The 15,031-nt window shown below is 35.2% G+C and overlaps 1 protein-coding gene across 1 annotated transcript in view; it reads right to left on the reverse strand.

Moving 5' to 3' along the window:
• The window catches only part of atp8b4 (ATPase phospholipid transporting 8B4), a 37,948-nt gene that overhangs the window by 9,586 nt on the left and 13,331 nt on the right, over positions 1 to 15,031 (reverse strand). Inside the window, exons 6-22 of the mRNA XM_073813296.1 lie at positions 14,970 to 15,031; positions 14,820 to 14,892; positions 13,713 to 13,783; positions 13,512 to 13,594; positions 12,477 to 12,635; positions 11,442 to 11,530; positions 10,994 to 11,190; positions 10,606 to 10,814; positions 10,482 to 10,525; positions 8,789 to 8,954; positions 8,196 to 8,384; positions 7,038 to 7,153; positions 6,138 to 6,302; positions 3,110 to 3,221; positions 2,027 to 2,132; positions 1,533 to 1,680; positions 908 to 1,091 (exon numbers count right to left, since the gene is read on the reverse strand). Of these exons, the coding sequence (XP_073669397.1) occupies positions 908 to 1,091; positions 1,533 to 1,680; positions 2,027 to 2,132; positions 3,110 to 3,221; positions 6,138 to 6,302; positions 7,038 to 7,153; positions 8,196 to 8,384; positions 8,789 to 8,954; positions 10,482 to 10,525; positions 10,606 to 10,814; positions 10,994 to 11,190; positions 11,442 to 11,530; positions 12,477 to 12,635; positions 13,512 to 13,594; positions 13,713 to 13,783; positions 14,820 to 14,892; positions 14,970 to 15,031 (2,173 nt within the window). The remainder of the gene's footprint in view (positions 1 to 907; positions 1,092 to 1,532; positions 1,681 to 2,026; positions 2,133 to 3,109; positions 3,222 to 6,137; positions 6,303 to 7,037; positions 7,154 to 8,195; positions 8,385 to 8,788; positions 8,955 to 10,481; positions 10,526 to 10,605; positions 10,815 to 10,993; positions 11,191 to 11,441; positions 11,531 to 12,476; positions 12,636 to 13,511; positions 13,595 to 13,712; positions 13,784 to 14,819; positions 14,893 to 14,969) is intronic.

A 15,031-nucleotide genomic window follows, 5' to 3' on the forward strand; every position in this document is an offset into this window, starting at 1 on the left:
CAGTAGAGAGACAGACAGACCGATACACAAACAGATAGATAGACAGACAGACAGACAGACAGACAGACAGACAGATAGATAGATAGACAGACAAATACATTAGAAGGACATCCAGACAGATGGATAGACAGACAAACAGACGGATAGACAAACAGACATCCAGACAGATGGACAGACAGGCAGATAGATCAACAGACAGACAGATAGACATATCCATAGACAGACACATACCGGAAGTTAGACAGACATACAGATAGACAGAAAGATACAGAAAAGAGACAGACAGACAGACAGACAGACAGACAGACAGACAGACAGACAGACAGACAGACGGATAGATAGATATATGGATAGACAGACAGACAGACACAGATAGACAGAAAAATACAGTAGATAGATAGACAGACAGAAAGACAGACACATAGATAGGCAGAAAGATACAGTAGAGAGAAAGACAGACAGACAAATAGCCAGACAGATAGACAGAAAAACAGCCAGTCAGACAGACAGATAGACAGAAAGATACAGTAGAGAGAAAGACAGACAAACAGATAGATAGATAGACAGACAGACAGAATGTAAATACAGTAGATAGACAGACATCCAGGGAGATGAACAGACTGACAGATGGATAGACAGACAGATAGATCGATAGACAGACAGAATTATAAACAGACACAAAGATACACAGAAACATAGACAGACAGATGGACAGAAAGATACAGTAGAGAGACAGACAGATGGATAGACAAACAGATAGATAGATAGATAGATAGATAGATAGATAGATAGATAGATAGATAGATAGATAGATAGATAGATAGATAGATAGATAGATAGATAGATAGATAGACAGACAAATACAGTAGATAGACAGACAGACAGGAGTGTAGGAGAAGTGTCTTACTCTTGATCATACTGACGTCATTGGCTCCATCACCGATGGCGAGCGTGACAGCTCTCTTATGCCTCTTTATGAGCTCAACCACAAGAGCTTTCTGAAGTGGAGTGACTCTACAGCAGATCACAGTCTTACACAGGCACGCCACATCTACCAGAATCTGCTCCAGGTCTGCCTCCAGGGCATGAGCCTTCACATCAAATACAAAAAAAAAACACAGCACATGCTGAAACTGTACACCTCTGTAAACTGTCAGCACATCATTTGTTGGCCAAATTGAATTTAGTTGTTGAGGCTGTCATTAACCTGTCAAACTCAAAGACTCATTTATCCAAGCAAAACCACTTTCAACTGCTACTTTCTACTAAAACCCAATTTCAATAGACTAATACTGGACTTTTAGAAAGCCTATAAATGGCTGTACAGCTTAGCAACTACCACTGAAAGCTGTTTTACATAAAACTGGTTTAAGGAGCAATAATATGAACCGGACACTTCTAGTAACAAGATGACAGCAAAGCATTGGATCTACACAAATTATTTTTATCTAAAAAAAGTCTCTGTTAAAGAAACAAAAAGGTAAATCCATAATTCATAGATTTCAAAGCCATACAAAATGAGTGACCCTTACCAAACTGTGTCCATTAATAACTAAAGCATACTCTGCAATGATGGTCTCTTCAAAGACAGAGTCACTTGAGTATAATTCTGTCTTTTCCATGTTAGGATCGCTGCTGAATTTATCTCTGCTGGGTCCCATGATTGTTTCTTTTGCAGCCCTGGGCACAAACCAACAGAATATCCACTTTATTTTGGTAAAGCAGCACAAATGATTCATTTCAGGTTACAAGACCTCTATGCTTTGTTCTGACAGGTAAAAGGAAATGTATTTTTGTCATTCGGTTTGTAGTCCTGATTTTTACAATCGCTTCCTCGCAAGTCTCCTAAAACCTAAAACTTTGACTACATGTATTTTTTTATATAATAATGATATTGAATATAATTTCTAATATAAAGTATTTCTCTGAATCTCACTTATTATAATGTCGTCCGCAACCAGAGTGTATTCATATATTCATTATTTCCAAAATGACAGTGTCCTAAAATCTAATTGTGAAATGTTACCTGAGCTCTCGTTGGACCTCAAGCGTGGTGTGACCTGAGATTATAAACACCTCATTCATGTCATCTCTGAGCATGTTGCAGGAGTAGCCAATGTTCATTGCCGTCTCTGCAACCACAACGAAAAAAACAATAAAACCTCAATTAAGCTAAAAGAAATATTCAATCCAGATAATTTACTCACCACCATGTCATCCAAAATGTTGATGTCTTTCTTTGTTCAGTCGAGAAGAAATTATGTTTTTTGAGTAAAACATTGCAGGATTTTTCTCATTTTAATGGACTTTAATAGAGCCCAACATTTAATACTTAACTCAACACTTAACAGTTTTTCTAAATGACTGTAAATGATCCCAAACGAGGCATAAGGGTCTTATCTAGCAAAACGATTGTCACTTTTGACAATAAAAATAACAAATATACACTTTTAAAGCACAACTTCTCGTTTAAATCCGGTCGTGATGCGCCAACATGACCCCACGCAATACGTCCTGACGTCAAGAGGTCACAGAGGACGAACGCGAAACTCCGCCCCAGTGTTTACAAGTGTTGAGAACAAGGACCGTTCCTACGTTGTTGTATGTCAACTGATACTAATTAATGTCTTTGTGTCAGTTTATGGTTTACAATGGTCCGCAAATGTGCGTTTTATATATGTAACACGTGATCTCCCTACGTCACTACGCATTTACGTTAGGTCGCGCTCGACCGGATTTAGACGAGAAGTTGTGCTTTAAAAATGTATATTTGTTATTTTTATTGTCAAAAATGACAATCGTTTTTCTAGATAAGACCCTTATGCCTCGTTTGGGATTGTTTATAGTCCTTTGAAACTCTGTTGAAAAATACTGTTAAGTGTTGAGTTAAGTATTAAATGTTGGGCTCTATTAAAGTCCATTAAAATGAGAAAAATCCTGCAATGTTTTCCTCAAAAAACATAATTTCTTCTCGACTGAACAAAGAAAGACATCAACATTTTGGATGACATGGTGGTGAGTAAATTATCTGGATTTTTCTTTTAAGAAAATGGAATATTCCTTTAAGTAAATGCGGTCTGCATGTATATTCTCATTAGTATAAGGTTACCTAGTTTGTCCCCTGTTAGCACCCAGATCTTGATGTTGGCCAAGGTCAGACAGGCAATAGTCTCTGGAACGCCATCTTGTAGTTTGTCCTCTATGGCTGTAGCACCAAGCAGCTTTAGAAAAAGAGATTCAGTTGTTTTACACAGTGATGCACGGATATATCAGCCTATGATTGACATCGGCAAATGAAAGCATTATCGGTCATCGAATGTTTTAAAACAAGGCAAATTATATATAGACGGTTTCATCGGATGACGCGATACACGTCTGGATCCAAACTTTTTTTTTTAATGGTCTGACTAGTTGCTAAACTGATCTCTTTTCACCTCGTCGAAAATAACAAATGTTTTGGTTTCCTAGGTAATCTATGTGTTGTTTTTTTGCTTGTTATATAAATAAACTACGTATAAAGAACTTTGTTGTTATTTATTCTTAGCAGAGTTTACCGGAAGTTAAGTGCGGACCACGACGGCCGCTTGTTTATGTTGTTACTGCTGAAACCATCTATACTAGCAATCAAAAGTGGCTGAAAAATGCATGAAAACTTATCCTGTGTGATTATTTTGAAATGGGTGACAATGATAACAGAATTTCATGACATAATATTTGAAAAGAAGGAGTAAAATGCAAAACTATCGGTAAAGTTAGATGTCATTCCAAGTTATTGAATATCGGTATCGGCATAGATATTTTTGTATTGCCGCATCCATAGTTTAATAATAAACATGTCACTTATTAAAGGAATATTCCATTTTCTTAAAAGAAAAATCCAGATAATTTACTCACCACCATGTCATCCAAAATGTTGATGTCTTTCTTTGTTCAGTCGAGAAGAAATTATGTTTTTTGAGGAAAACATTGCAGGATTTTTCTCATTTTAATGGACTTTAATAGAGCCCAACATTTAATACTTAACTCAGCACTTAACAGTTTTTTTCAACGGAGTTTCAAAGGACTCTAAATGATCCCAAACGAGGCATAAGGGTCTTATCTAGCAAAACGATTGTCATTTTTGACAATAAAAATAACAAATATGCACTTTTAAACCACAACTTCTTGTCTAAATACGGCCCTGCGTGACCTAACGTAAATGCGTAGTGACGTAGGGAGGTCACGTGTTACATATATAAAACGCACATTTGCGGACCATTTTAAACAATAAACTGACACAAAGTCATTAATTAGTATCAGTTGACATACAACAACGTAGGAACGGTCCTCGTTCACAACACTTGTAAACACTGGGGCGGAGTTTCGCGTTCGTCCTCTGTGACCTCTTGACGTCATGACGTATTGCGTGGGGTCACGTTGGCTCATCACGACCGGATTTAAACGAGAAGTTGTGCTTTAAAAGTGTATATTTGTTGTTTTTCTTGTCAAAAATGACAATCGTTTTGCTAGATAAGACCCTTATGCCTCGTTTGGGATCGTTTATAGTCATTTGAAACTCCGTTGAAAAAAACTGTTACGTGTTGAGTTAAGTGTTAAATGTTGGGCTCTATTAAAGTCTATTAAAATGAGAAAAATCCTGCAATGTTTTCCTCAAAAAACATAATTTCTTCTCGACTGAACAAAGAAAGACATCAACATTTTGGATGACATGGTGGTGAGTAAATTATCTGGATTTTTCTTTTAAGAAAATGGAATATTCCTTTAAAGCTTCAGTCTGTAAATTTTTGGTAAAAAAAATAAACAAAAATCAGGTACCTCAAATGTTTATAATGTAACAATAATATTTATATTTATAATTTTTATCATAACAATATATCTTATTTTATTTTTAGGTTTATGTGTATATAAGGATCTCAGATGTAAAAGCAACTAAACGCCTCCTCCGTCAAAAAATTGGATAATAATATTAACCGAAAGCTTTCGGCACATACTCTACGGCAAATACTTTGCTTCAAATCCGCTTAATCCTGCACTCAGGCCATTCAGAAATACCGCTTTGTTGGCAGAATCCATTAAGAGTTTGATAAAAAAAAATGCTCATTTACAAGAAAACATGTCAGATGCACTTAGAGGGTTTGCATCTAATATAATTGTATATGTTTACTGTTAATATTGTTTATCTATGTTTATAATAATGCTTATAATAATTATTTATAAATTGAGCGGTCTGGTACGATTTCAAAGGAAATGTCAGTTTGACATATTTTGACTTTTAAAAACGGAGTGCATGATTTTTGTAAAACACTTTGGAAAAGGGAGTCGGGCTGAGTACCAAAACACACTTGTAGCCAATCAGCAGTAAGGGGCGTGTCTACTAACCAACATTATTGCCTGGGTTGCGTATGTGTTGGGCGGGTCTATCAAAAGAAGGTCCAGATTCTTTGGGGTAAGGGCGTGTTTGTTTAGGTGATTTCAAATTTCAACATTGGCTTTCAGAGATCATGCACCCCGCCTTTAAAAGGACACTCCCCCTTTTTTAAAAAGAAATATACTCGTTTTCCAGCTCCCCTAGAGTTAAACAATTGGTTTTTCCCGTTTTGAAATCCATTCAGCTGATCTCCGGGTCTGGTGGTACCACTTTTAGCACAGCTTAGCACAATCCATTGAATCTGATAAGACCATTAGCATCGCATGATCGCACAAAAAAATAACCAAAGAGTTTCAAAATTTTTCCTATTTAAAACTGGACTCTTCTGTAGTTACATCGTGTACTAAGACGGAAAATTAAAAGTTGCGATTTTCTAAGCCGATATGGCTAGGAAATATACTCTCATTCTGGCGTAATAATCAAGAACTTTGCTGCTGTAACATGGCTACAGCAGGCGTAGTGATATATATACGCAATTGCCCGAAAATAGTCCTCTGTTATTAAAGGTAACCAAGGGACTATTTTCGGGCGGTGCGTAATATCACTACAAGAGCATAACTGGTATGCCAAATTGAGCACACCACAAAGAGTGCATGACGTTGCCCCTTTAAATGCAACAATTCTGAATGTTTAGTGTTTAAATAAGCCAGCAATATAATAACCATGTCTTGATGTTCAAACTAGTTTACACAAACACAAAGCCATTTACCATCATGCCCTGCTCTATTTCTTCATACAGGGCCCCGAGTTTTTCTTCTCTGTTATCCAGCGCCGTGCTGGCAAACAGGAGTTGCTTCATCCATTCATCAAATACATCCTCATCCAGGTCTTTGTAAGCGAGCGCTAACGTTCTCAGACCCTCCCCGGCAAACTCCTAAATGACACAGATACATACAGGAAATACATTCATGCCAGACAAGACATTTATTTTATCATGAAAACAAACCACACAGTCAATTATACCCAACGGTGTCGTAATTATACTTAGCACACTACACAGCTTTCTGTGTTCAATCTGAGCTATGAAAGCATCCACTTCCCGTTTCCTATCATTATCCATATGCGTTTAAAAGCTGCTATTTTTATCTTGCTAGGATGGCTTCTCCCATGACATCAATAGAAAGCTGATTGCTCCTTGAGAAACCAGAGAGCAGTAAATGAGACATGACTGATGGACAGTGTCTCCTAATGACTGAAGCCCATAGGCTGCTTTAGACCAACTATACCAGACAATATGCCAGTGGTCTCTAACATGCTTAGGTTAAGTAGAACCAGTTACACTTGTTGTGGTTATTAGGGTGTTTTGACTGGTTGCTAACTGACTTAAGTCTAAGGAACCTTGGGATATTCTGGTCTACAGATATGTAAGTTTATTAGATTTTTTTAATGCCCACCAGGTGAAACTCACACGTCTGATTGTTTAGAATAGTACCAGAATGAATCAATAAGTTAAGTGAGTTAAGGCATTTAACCATTCAAAAACCCCAATGATTTTGGGACGATGGAACCGGAAGTGCTAAAATGCTAACTCGCTTCCGGGTTTCGCCTCCAAAAATACGTCATCCCTGCAGCACTCTATAAACAAGGAAAGAAGAGCTTAGCAACTTACATTAAGGTGCTCTGAGGTAGTATACATAAGCTCTTCATTAGACGGGTCCAGCCTGTCAAAGAGTATTGTGTCTGCTCCTTTTGAGTAAAGCCTTAGCTGCCCATTTGGGTTTCTCACTGCAGAAGAGACAGCAAATGACTGTGCTAGTTATAAATGTCAGAGTACACAAAAAAAAGATTCAACAGATTCGCTTATCGATTTCCCACAAGTGGATGAATTATGCAAAAGCCTAAAAAGAAATGGATGATGGATCACTTTAAAGAAACATTAGCAATAGCCCATACAGTAACAAAGATGAAAAATCTATATAAACAAAAAGATATGTGAATATTTATGAATTAATCAAATTAATATATAAATTAAAGTGGTGGGCAAACGATTAATCGCGATTAATCGCTTACAAAAAGCTATACATATATTATTATAATATGTGTTCATAATATATGTGTGTGTGTAATTATTATGTATATTTAAATACACACACATACATGTTTAAATGTAAGAATTTTTTAAATAAAATAAAATAAATATAAACAGTGGCAGCCAATTACTTCTTTTTTCGAGGGTGCTCGATGCGAAGTTCGTCACAACATGTATGTAGCCCATCATGTGTGTGGTTCGTAATTTCAAAATATGTGTTCTGCGCGTCGAGTGATCCTATGTGCATCACGTGTCTTGTGAAGTGCCTGCTGAAGACGCGTCTAAAGGGTTTATGATAAAAGAGACGCTCGCGTTTGCCAGATACTCGCATAATCTCATGCATAATAATGAGTTTACTTTTAAGGGAGTGTCTTGCGTGTATTTTATGAACATGAGCGTCTCATTTATCATAAACAATTTTGAAGCATGTGCAGCAGGCACTTATTTTGACATAACACGTGATGCACATGGTTCACATGACGCAACAAGCACATATTTTGAAAACACGAGCAACACACATGACACTCCGAACACATATTTTAAATTTGCGCCCCTCGGATGAGCCACGAGCCGTCACTGAATGTAAATACACATAAATGTTTCATGAATACATATATTTACACACAGTACACACATATACACATATATTATGCAAACACTCACTTTTAGTTTGTATGTGATTAATTGCGATTAATCACTTGCCCACCAATTAATACAAAATAATAAAACTGAACCAACCAATAACGCTCATTCTTTTGCGGATGTTGTTGAAGTCTAAAATGGCCAGTAGTTGGTAGGTAACCGGTTGACCCATCTCATATAAAGTGATGGTTTCTGGGGTTCTGGACCGAAACACAAATCCGAAGTTTCGTGCCGCTGTGACCAGAGCTCCTTCATCTGGAGATTGTGCCTGATACACCAGCTCACCTTTAACAATTCACAAAACTTCAATCAGTCTAATTCTACACAGGTCTATATAGATTTATAGTTTCAGTTCAATTTCATATGTATAACACTTTGTCGCAATTTTACATCTAATTTTATATCTAATTTAATAATTAGATATATTATCTATATTATTTAGTAATATCTTACAATATTTATCTTTGATAATAATTATAATAATCTCTGTCCTCTGTCTTCTATGTTATGCATCTTTTCTAAGCTACAACTCTATTTCTACTTGTAAACATTGCTTTGTAAATTATGTTTATTGTTGGCTTTCTTGACCAAATATTAAAGGCTCTCTCTCATTTGTAAGTCGCTTTGGATAAAAGCATCTGCTAAGTAAATAAACGTATTTGTAATATTTTGTTTGGTGTCTAGTTTACCTTCATTCCTCTCTTCTGGCATGACAGTGTGACAGAGCGCTAACAGTCGGAAGAATTCCTGCACCAGAGGCTCTTCCAGTTTGATGGCCTCAACCAAGCTGCTGTCATGGAAACGAAACTTCCGGTCCATCAGCGGATTGAAGGAGAAGTCCACACATGGTGTTTTCTGTAAGAATTCAATATAACATCTTATAATAGGTTGTATTGTATAAATGTCTTATTTATTCTATAAACGTGCAAACACACAGAAAAAGTGCTGCAGGTATATATAGCATAAACAGTATACCATATATATATAGTATATGTTACCCTGTCTGTGAAATCCAGGCTAAAGTCTTATAATCTAATAATGAGATTAGGAGTATCAAAGTTTGATTTCAAAAGTTTGATTGTAGTCATTGATTTCACATTAACTTCAGTCTTTGACATATCCTTATACTCAGTCAATATTAAAGATATCAAGGTTATATTTTCACCAATTTTTATATAGATTTTATATTGAAAACCTATACGGCAAAAATAAAAATCTCTGGCCAAAAATATTTTTTTAAATTTATGCTAAATACATTTTGTAAAAAGTAAAGCTTCATTAAAGGGGCCATAGCATGAAATCTGACTTTTTCCATGTTTAAGTGCTAAAATTAGGTGCTTCTATTAACCTAAAAAAAGGGAAAAGATAAACCCAGTAACTTAGTTTTGGGAAACCATTCTCTGCAAGCACTTGAAAAATTAGGTGATGAAATTTGGCTCCCCTTATGATGTCATAAGTGGATCTTCTTATAATATTACCGCCCCTTAATCTGCACTATTCAACCAGGGTACTGCTATTTAGTGCAGAGAGAAAGAGAGAGGGAGAAAAAAATAATTGACAGCAAAATCCCCAATGATTTTTGTCAACAAATCACCATGCATCAGCTCATTTGCATTCTAAAGGACACACCCAAAATGGCACATTTTTGCTCTCACCTACAAAATGGCAGTTTTTGCATGCTATAATATATTATCTATATTATTTAGTATTTTGAGCTACAAATTCACAAATGTACACCTGGGACACCAAAGATTTATTTTACATCTTAAAAAAGTATTTTAAAATATTTAGTTTAAATCTTAACTTCATTTTACAACCCATATGACACAAATATTTTAAGTATAATTTATATTTTTCCTGGCAAAAATATAAAAGTTTATAATTTATACAAAATATTACATTTTATAAAGTATATTTTTGCAGTTGAAAATATATTTAATTTTAATCTATTAACAAGTGTTATGCTAACAGGTTCGTAACATAAACAAAGTTTTTCTTCCAATGCCATGTGAATGTAAATGCATTCAAAAAATATATATAAATGTGTAAAAATGTGTAAAAAATATGTTCTATGAAAAATAAATTTTTAGAAACATATTTCAAAATATTTTTCAGCAAGTATATATTTTTGGGCCACTTTTTGTATATTTTGAAATATTTTAAAAATTATTTTCGATTTCTTTTTGCCGTATGGGACCAGTAAATCACCAATTATGACTTGGGCTTCAACAGACTGGGTCACAAATTGACACTAACATGACAACATTAGATCATTCCACATTTCTTAAACTAATTATTTTAGTAAATAAATGAAAAATCTTGAGATATTTAGGCATCTGTTGTCTATACACATGTTTGTCTAAAATGATTGGGTTTTCTCACCTCTGTAATATCTACTTTATGCCCAAATTCATCGTAAACTTCGCCTAAACAAACAAAAACAAAGCAATCAACATGTTTTACTATATATAGGAGTAGACACATAACCAAAAATATATAAGCTCACCATAAGTCTTGCCATTGATGGAACACTTATTAAACACCATGATGTTTTGGGTGAGGGTCCCTGTTTTATCCGAAAAGATGAATTCCACCTGACCCAATTCCTCATTGAGGGTGGTGGTCCGAGCTTCGGCAGGTGTGTCCTTAGGGCTGTAGTACATGCGTCTGTCCCAGTTTATAAAGTAGCTGTGTCCCAGCCGCAAAACTTCAACACTGCAAGTAAGTTTTGTTTTAACTTATTTACCACAAATTCAGTTGAACACTAATTCTATTAAATATGCAGGCGATTAATACAATTTAATATTTCCAAACCATCCGTCATTCTCACAGAAATTTAATTGCAACGGTGATAGATTTCATTAGCTACCCATAATGTGATTTCCGTGACCTACCTAACATATAGTGAGATTGGTACAACAGTATTAAGGATGATAATGTAGGACCAGAAGGTCAGGAAGCCAGAGAAGATTGCATTGCTAGTGAGTTCGTTCCACTGAAGATACGCCCAGAAGTTGCTGCCAACTTTCTCCTCCCAAATGGTGTTTCCAATGGCCAAGATGATTCCCATACAGATGAGGAATCCAAAGATCTGGCAACCCAACACATATGCTTTAACATTCAATTGTGTTTCATTCAAGGTATGCGTTATTTTTGAACAACCAACTGATATTCAAAATAATGATTGTATATACATGTAACACCATATATAGACATGTGTAGTACAGTCATGGTTATGTCTTTCTAAACCATAACAAGATAAACCACCCATTAAAAGTCTGATGGCATGAGCAAATTAAAAGTAACTAGCACCTATCAATCGGTTCAGTGTTTCACACTCACCCACAGCACTAAAGTGTTCATCAGCCTATCAATACTTGTTCTTTTGAATTTCGTCCTTCCACAGTTTTGCATCAGCTTAGTTTGGAGACCTGACAAAACCAGAAGCCCCAAAGTGACACATACAATAAGCACACAGGACATTTTTAAGATTTATTTATCATATATGTTTTATATTAGCTTGGTTTCTTTTATGTATGTTAATATTTTAAACAATAATAAAACATTTTAACAAGTAAAATGTAATCAAGTAATTTGTAACTTTTTGATCATTTTGCAGCCCTATAATACACTCAAAAAAAAAAAAAATTGGTGCTAAATAGCACTAAAAGCTCGTAATCATAGGGGAACCATTTTTAGTGCTATATACAGCGAGGAAAATAAGTAAATAAGTATTTTACACATCAGGGTTTCTCTCTCAATCCTGACAGATTTTAGGCTTTCTATGCCATTTTGCACCTTGTTCTCTTAATGTGCTCAATGCTTATTCCCTGTGTCATTACACGTTATTTATTATGACTCAACTTGTATACTTAAATGTTCTGATTTCCTGAATTCAATATTTTGCTTGATGGCTACATTTTTGTGTCAATAGGCCACTTAGAAATCCCCTTACTGATAAAAATGCTTTAGCACCTATGCAGAACCTTCCAGGGGTGATATAGCACAATATATGGTTCTATATAGCACAATATGGTTCTTCACAGGTACTACATAGGTGCTTTATGGCACTTTAAATGGTTCCTCTATGATTACGAGCCAGTGAACCACGTTTAGTGCTATTTAGCACCGTTTGTTTTTAAAGTGTAGGGTAACTAGTCAATTTAAATTTCCTGCTTCCAGCCATCTTTTAGACATATATTATGACTACATTTTCATTTTTTGGATGAGCTATTTCTTTAATAGCAGATGAGACGGAATGACTAAGCAGTCAGTATGGCTCTAAGGACTGTCTGCATGAGTACCAAGATGACAAATCAATCTTTCTTAAAAAAGCAATTCTGCTAAATAATGAAAGAGCATTGAAAGTAAATGTACCTGCGAAGATAACCAATCCAAAACACCACTCAGTATTACGGAGCACGCAGCCTCTCAAGAGCATCTTCTCATTGTCCAGTGAGTACTTATTATCATTCCAGTATAGTGTCCCTGTAAACTTGTCCAATTTATTGTTTGGAGGTTCGCAGATGACTTCCCCTGAGAGATACGATGAAGACGACAAGTAACAGGAAGGTGTAATTCGAAGGCAAATGTTGTTTATTATTTTTGCTATATTGAATTGCTATCTCACTGCATGTTTACTGTGACTTTTTCGCCTACTGGATGCGTTATACACAAACAAAGCTTACAATAATGGCACTGATAATGTCATACAAAAAGGTCATTATTGTTTCACAAAAAAAATCACTGAGGAAAGAACTGCATTCTTGAAAATGAAAATATTATTAGCTCTGAATGCCGAAGTTGCTCTCCAAATTAATTAGGACAAAATCAAAGTGAAGACACTCGAAATCTCATTACAAAGGCTTCTTGACAGCTTTAAGACATACGCAAGCATATCAAAAACCCCATGGGCGAAAACCACAGGGATCAATCCAATCAAAGTGGCATGAGCGAGCGTTTCTGTTTACTGCTTTTCTGGTGCAATAACCTGGCAAGCAATAGCTGTCATTTTACCGTCTAGGTTACCTACCATTGTGAAAATTAACCATGTTTTTTGTAAGTAACCATGGTTTTTTGGTGAAATGCTTACCAAAAAAGGAACCATGATGGTTAAACTATGGGAACCATGTTTTTTAATTGAATAAACCATGGTTAATTTATAGCTTAAATTTAGTTAAAAAAAAATACGTATGATATTCCATCATGTAAGTAAAGTCAAAAGTGATTACACGTCGTTTGATTTCATTTATTTATTTTATTTCCTTTATTTTTGGGCTATGGTTAGACATCCATTCAAATTTCACTGACATTTTGCCTGATTCAAGCCTAAACGTCTGGGCTTTGTTTGGATAGCTATTAGACGTCTTTGCAAAATTGCTTGCCGGGAACGATGTGTGAATATAGCTTTACCATTAAAGTCGGCGAGCTTCGCGACATCATCCCCGAGGTCTGAGGTTACAGTCAAAGCCTGACGCACCTTCAGGTTCGTCTCCCTGTTGAAAATATTTGATACCTTAAAAGAAGCATTTCTGTGCATTTTCACGCTCATGACTTTAAGGAGGTTGTTGGACATATTCAGTGAGACTCAAAATGAACAGAAAACTCCTTTACCCGTCAAGTTCTGCGGTCTCGATATAGCAAAGTCCATAGGGCTCGCTGCTGGAGAGAAGGAGAAGGTCAGCCTGTAGACAGAAGAGAGAGGACGGTATAGATGAGAGAGGAACTCATAAATCATCTAATGTATGACGGTTAAATCTAGAGCTTTCTTTACATTACAGTGGACTCTGATGTCATGAATGTAGATAACTATAAAGATATTGGAAAACTTTGTCTTTCCCTTACACTTAAATATTACAATTATTCATATTTTATCCTTTAGGTACACAACCCCTATGATTTTCTTGAGCCCAAAAAATATTATATAATAAGCTTGTTTACTATGTGGGTGTACTATGTATAATAATAATGTATATATAAATAAACACACATGCATATATTTAAGAAACATTTGCATGTGTATATATTTTTATATAATTTATATAAATATTTATAATATAAATATATTTTTTCTCAAAATTAAACTTAAAATGTATTTACTCACCCTCAAGTTGTTACAGATCTGAATAAATGTCTTTGTTGTGCTGAACACAAAGGAAGATATTTTGAGCAATGTTTGTAACCAAACTGTTTTGAAGCACCATTGACTTCCATAGTATTTTTCTTTTTTAATGTAGAAGTCAATGGTGCTTCTGTTTCCTGCTTAATAAATTTCTGCCTTTGTTTAGCAGAACAAATACATTTATACAGACTTGTAACAACACAAAGGTGAGTAAATGATGGCCGAATTTTTATTTTTGGGGGAACTATCCCTTTAATGCAATACAATTCATGTTAGTTCATTGTGCATTAACCACAATTAATGTTGAAATTAACATGAACTAAGATAGATAAATGCTGTTGAAGTACTGTCTTTGTTAGTTCATGTTAGCTAATGCATTAACTAATGTTAGCAAATACAACCTTATTATAAAGTGTTAGCACATCTCTTGTTTTTTATTATAGAGCCAAATGCATGTAGGCTTGAAACAGCATGACAATAATGCAGAAAAAGTATAAAGGGTTTTTTTTTGAGTCAAGTATGTGACTTTTAGGTTCAGTAACAGATTGATTTTGACCACATTATAGTTAAATAGGACTATAAAGTAATTTCAAACTTACAGCAACAAACTGATTGTTCTCAAGTTTGATAATATCCCCGACTCTTACATTCATCCATTTTTCATTCTGTAACCTGAAATAAAAAAATAATGCATTAGTTCTGAAACACGTTATTCCCAATTTCTTGTACATCCTGACACGGACACTTACTTTCCTTTGATGAGTACCTGAGACTGCCGGGTATTGACTTGTTGGTCACTTTTATGGCGAAA

Source organism: Paramisgurnus dabryanus, chromosome 23 (assembly GCF_030506205.2).
Source record: "Paramisgurnus dabryanus chromosome 23, PD_genome_1.1, whole genome shotgun sequence".
Lineage (NCBI taxonomy): Eukaryota > Metazoa > Chordata > Actinopteri > Cypriniformes > Cobitidae > Paramisgurnus > Paramisgurnus dabryanus.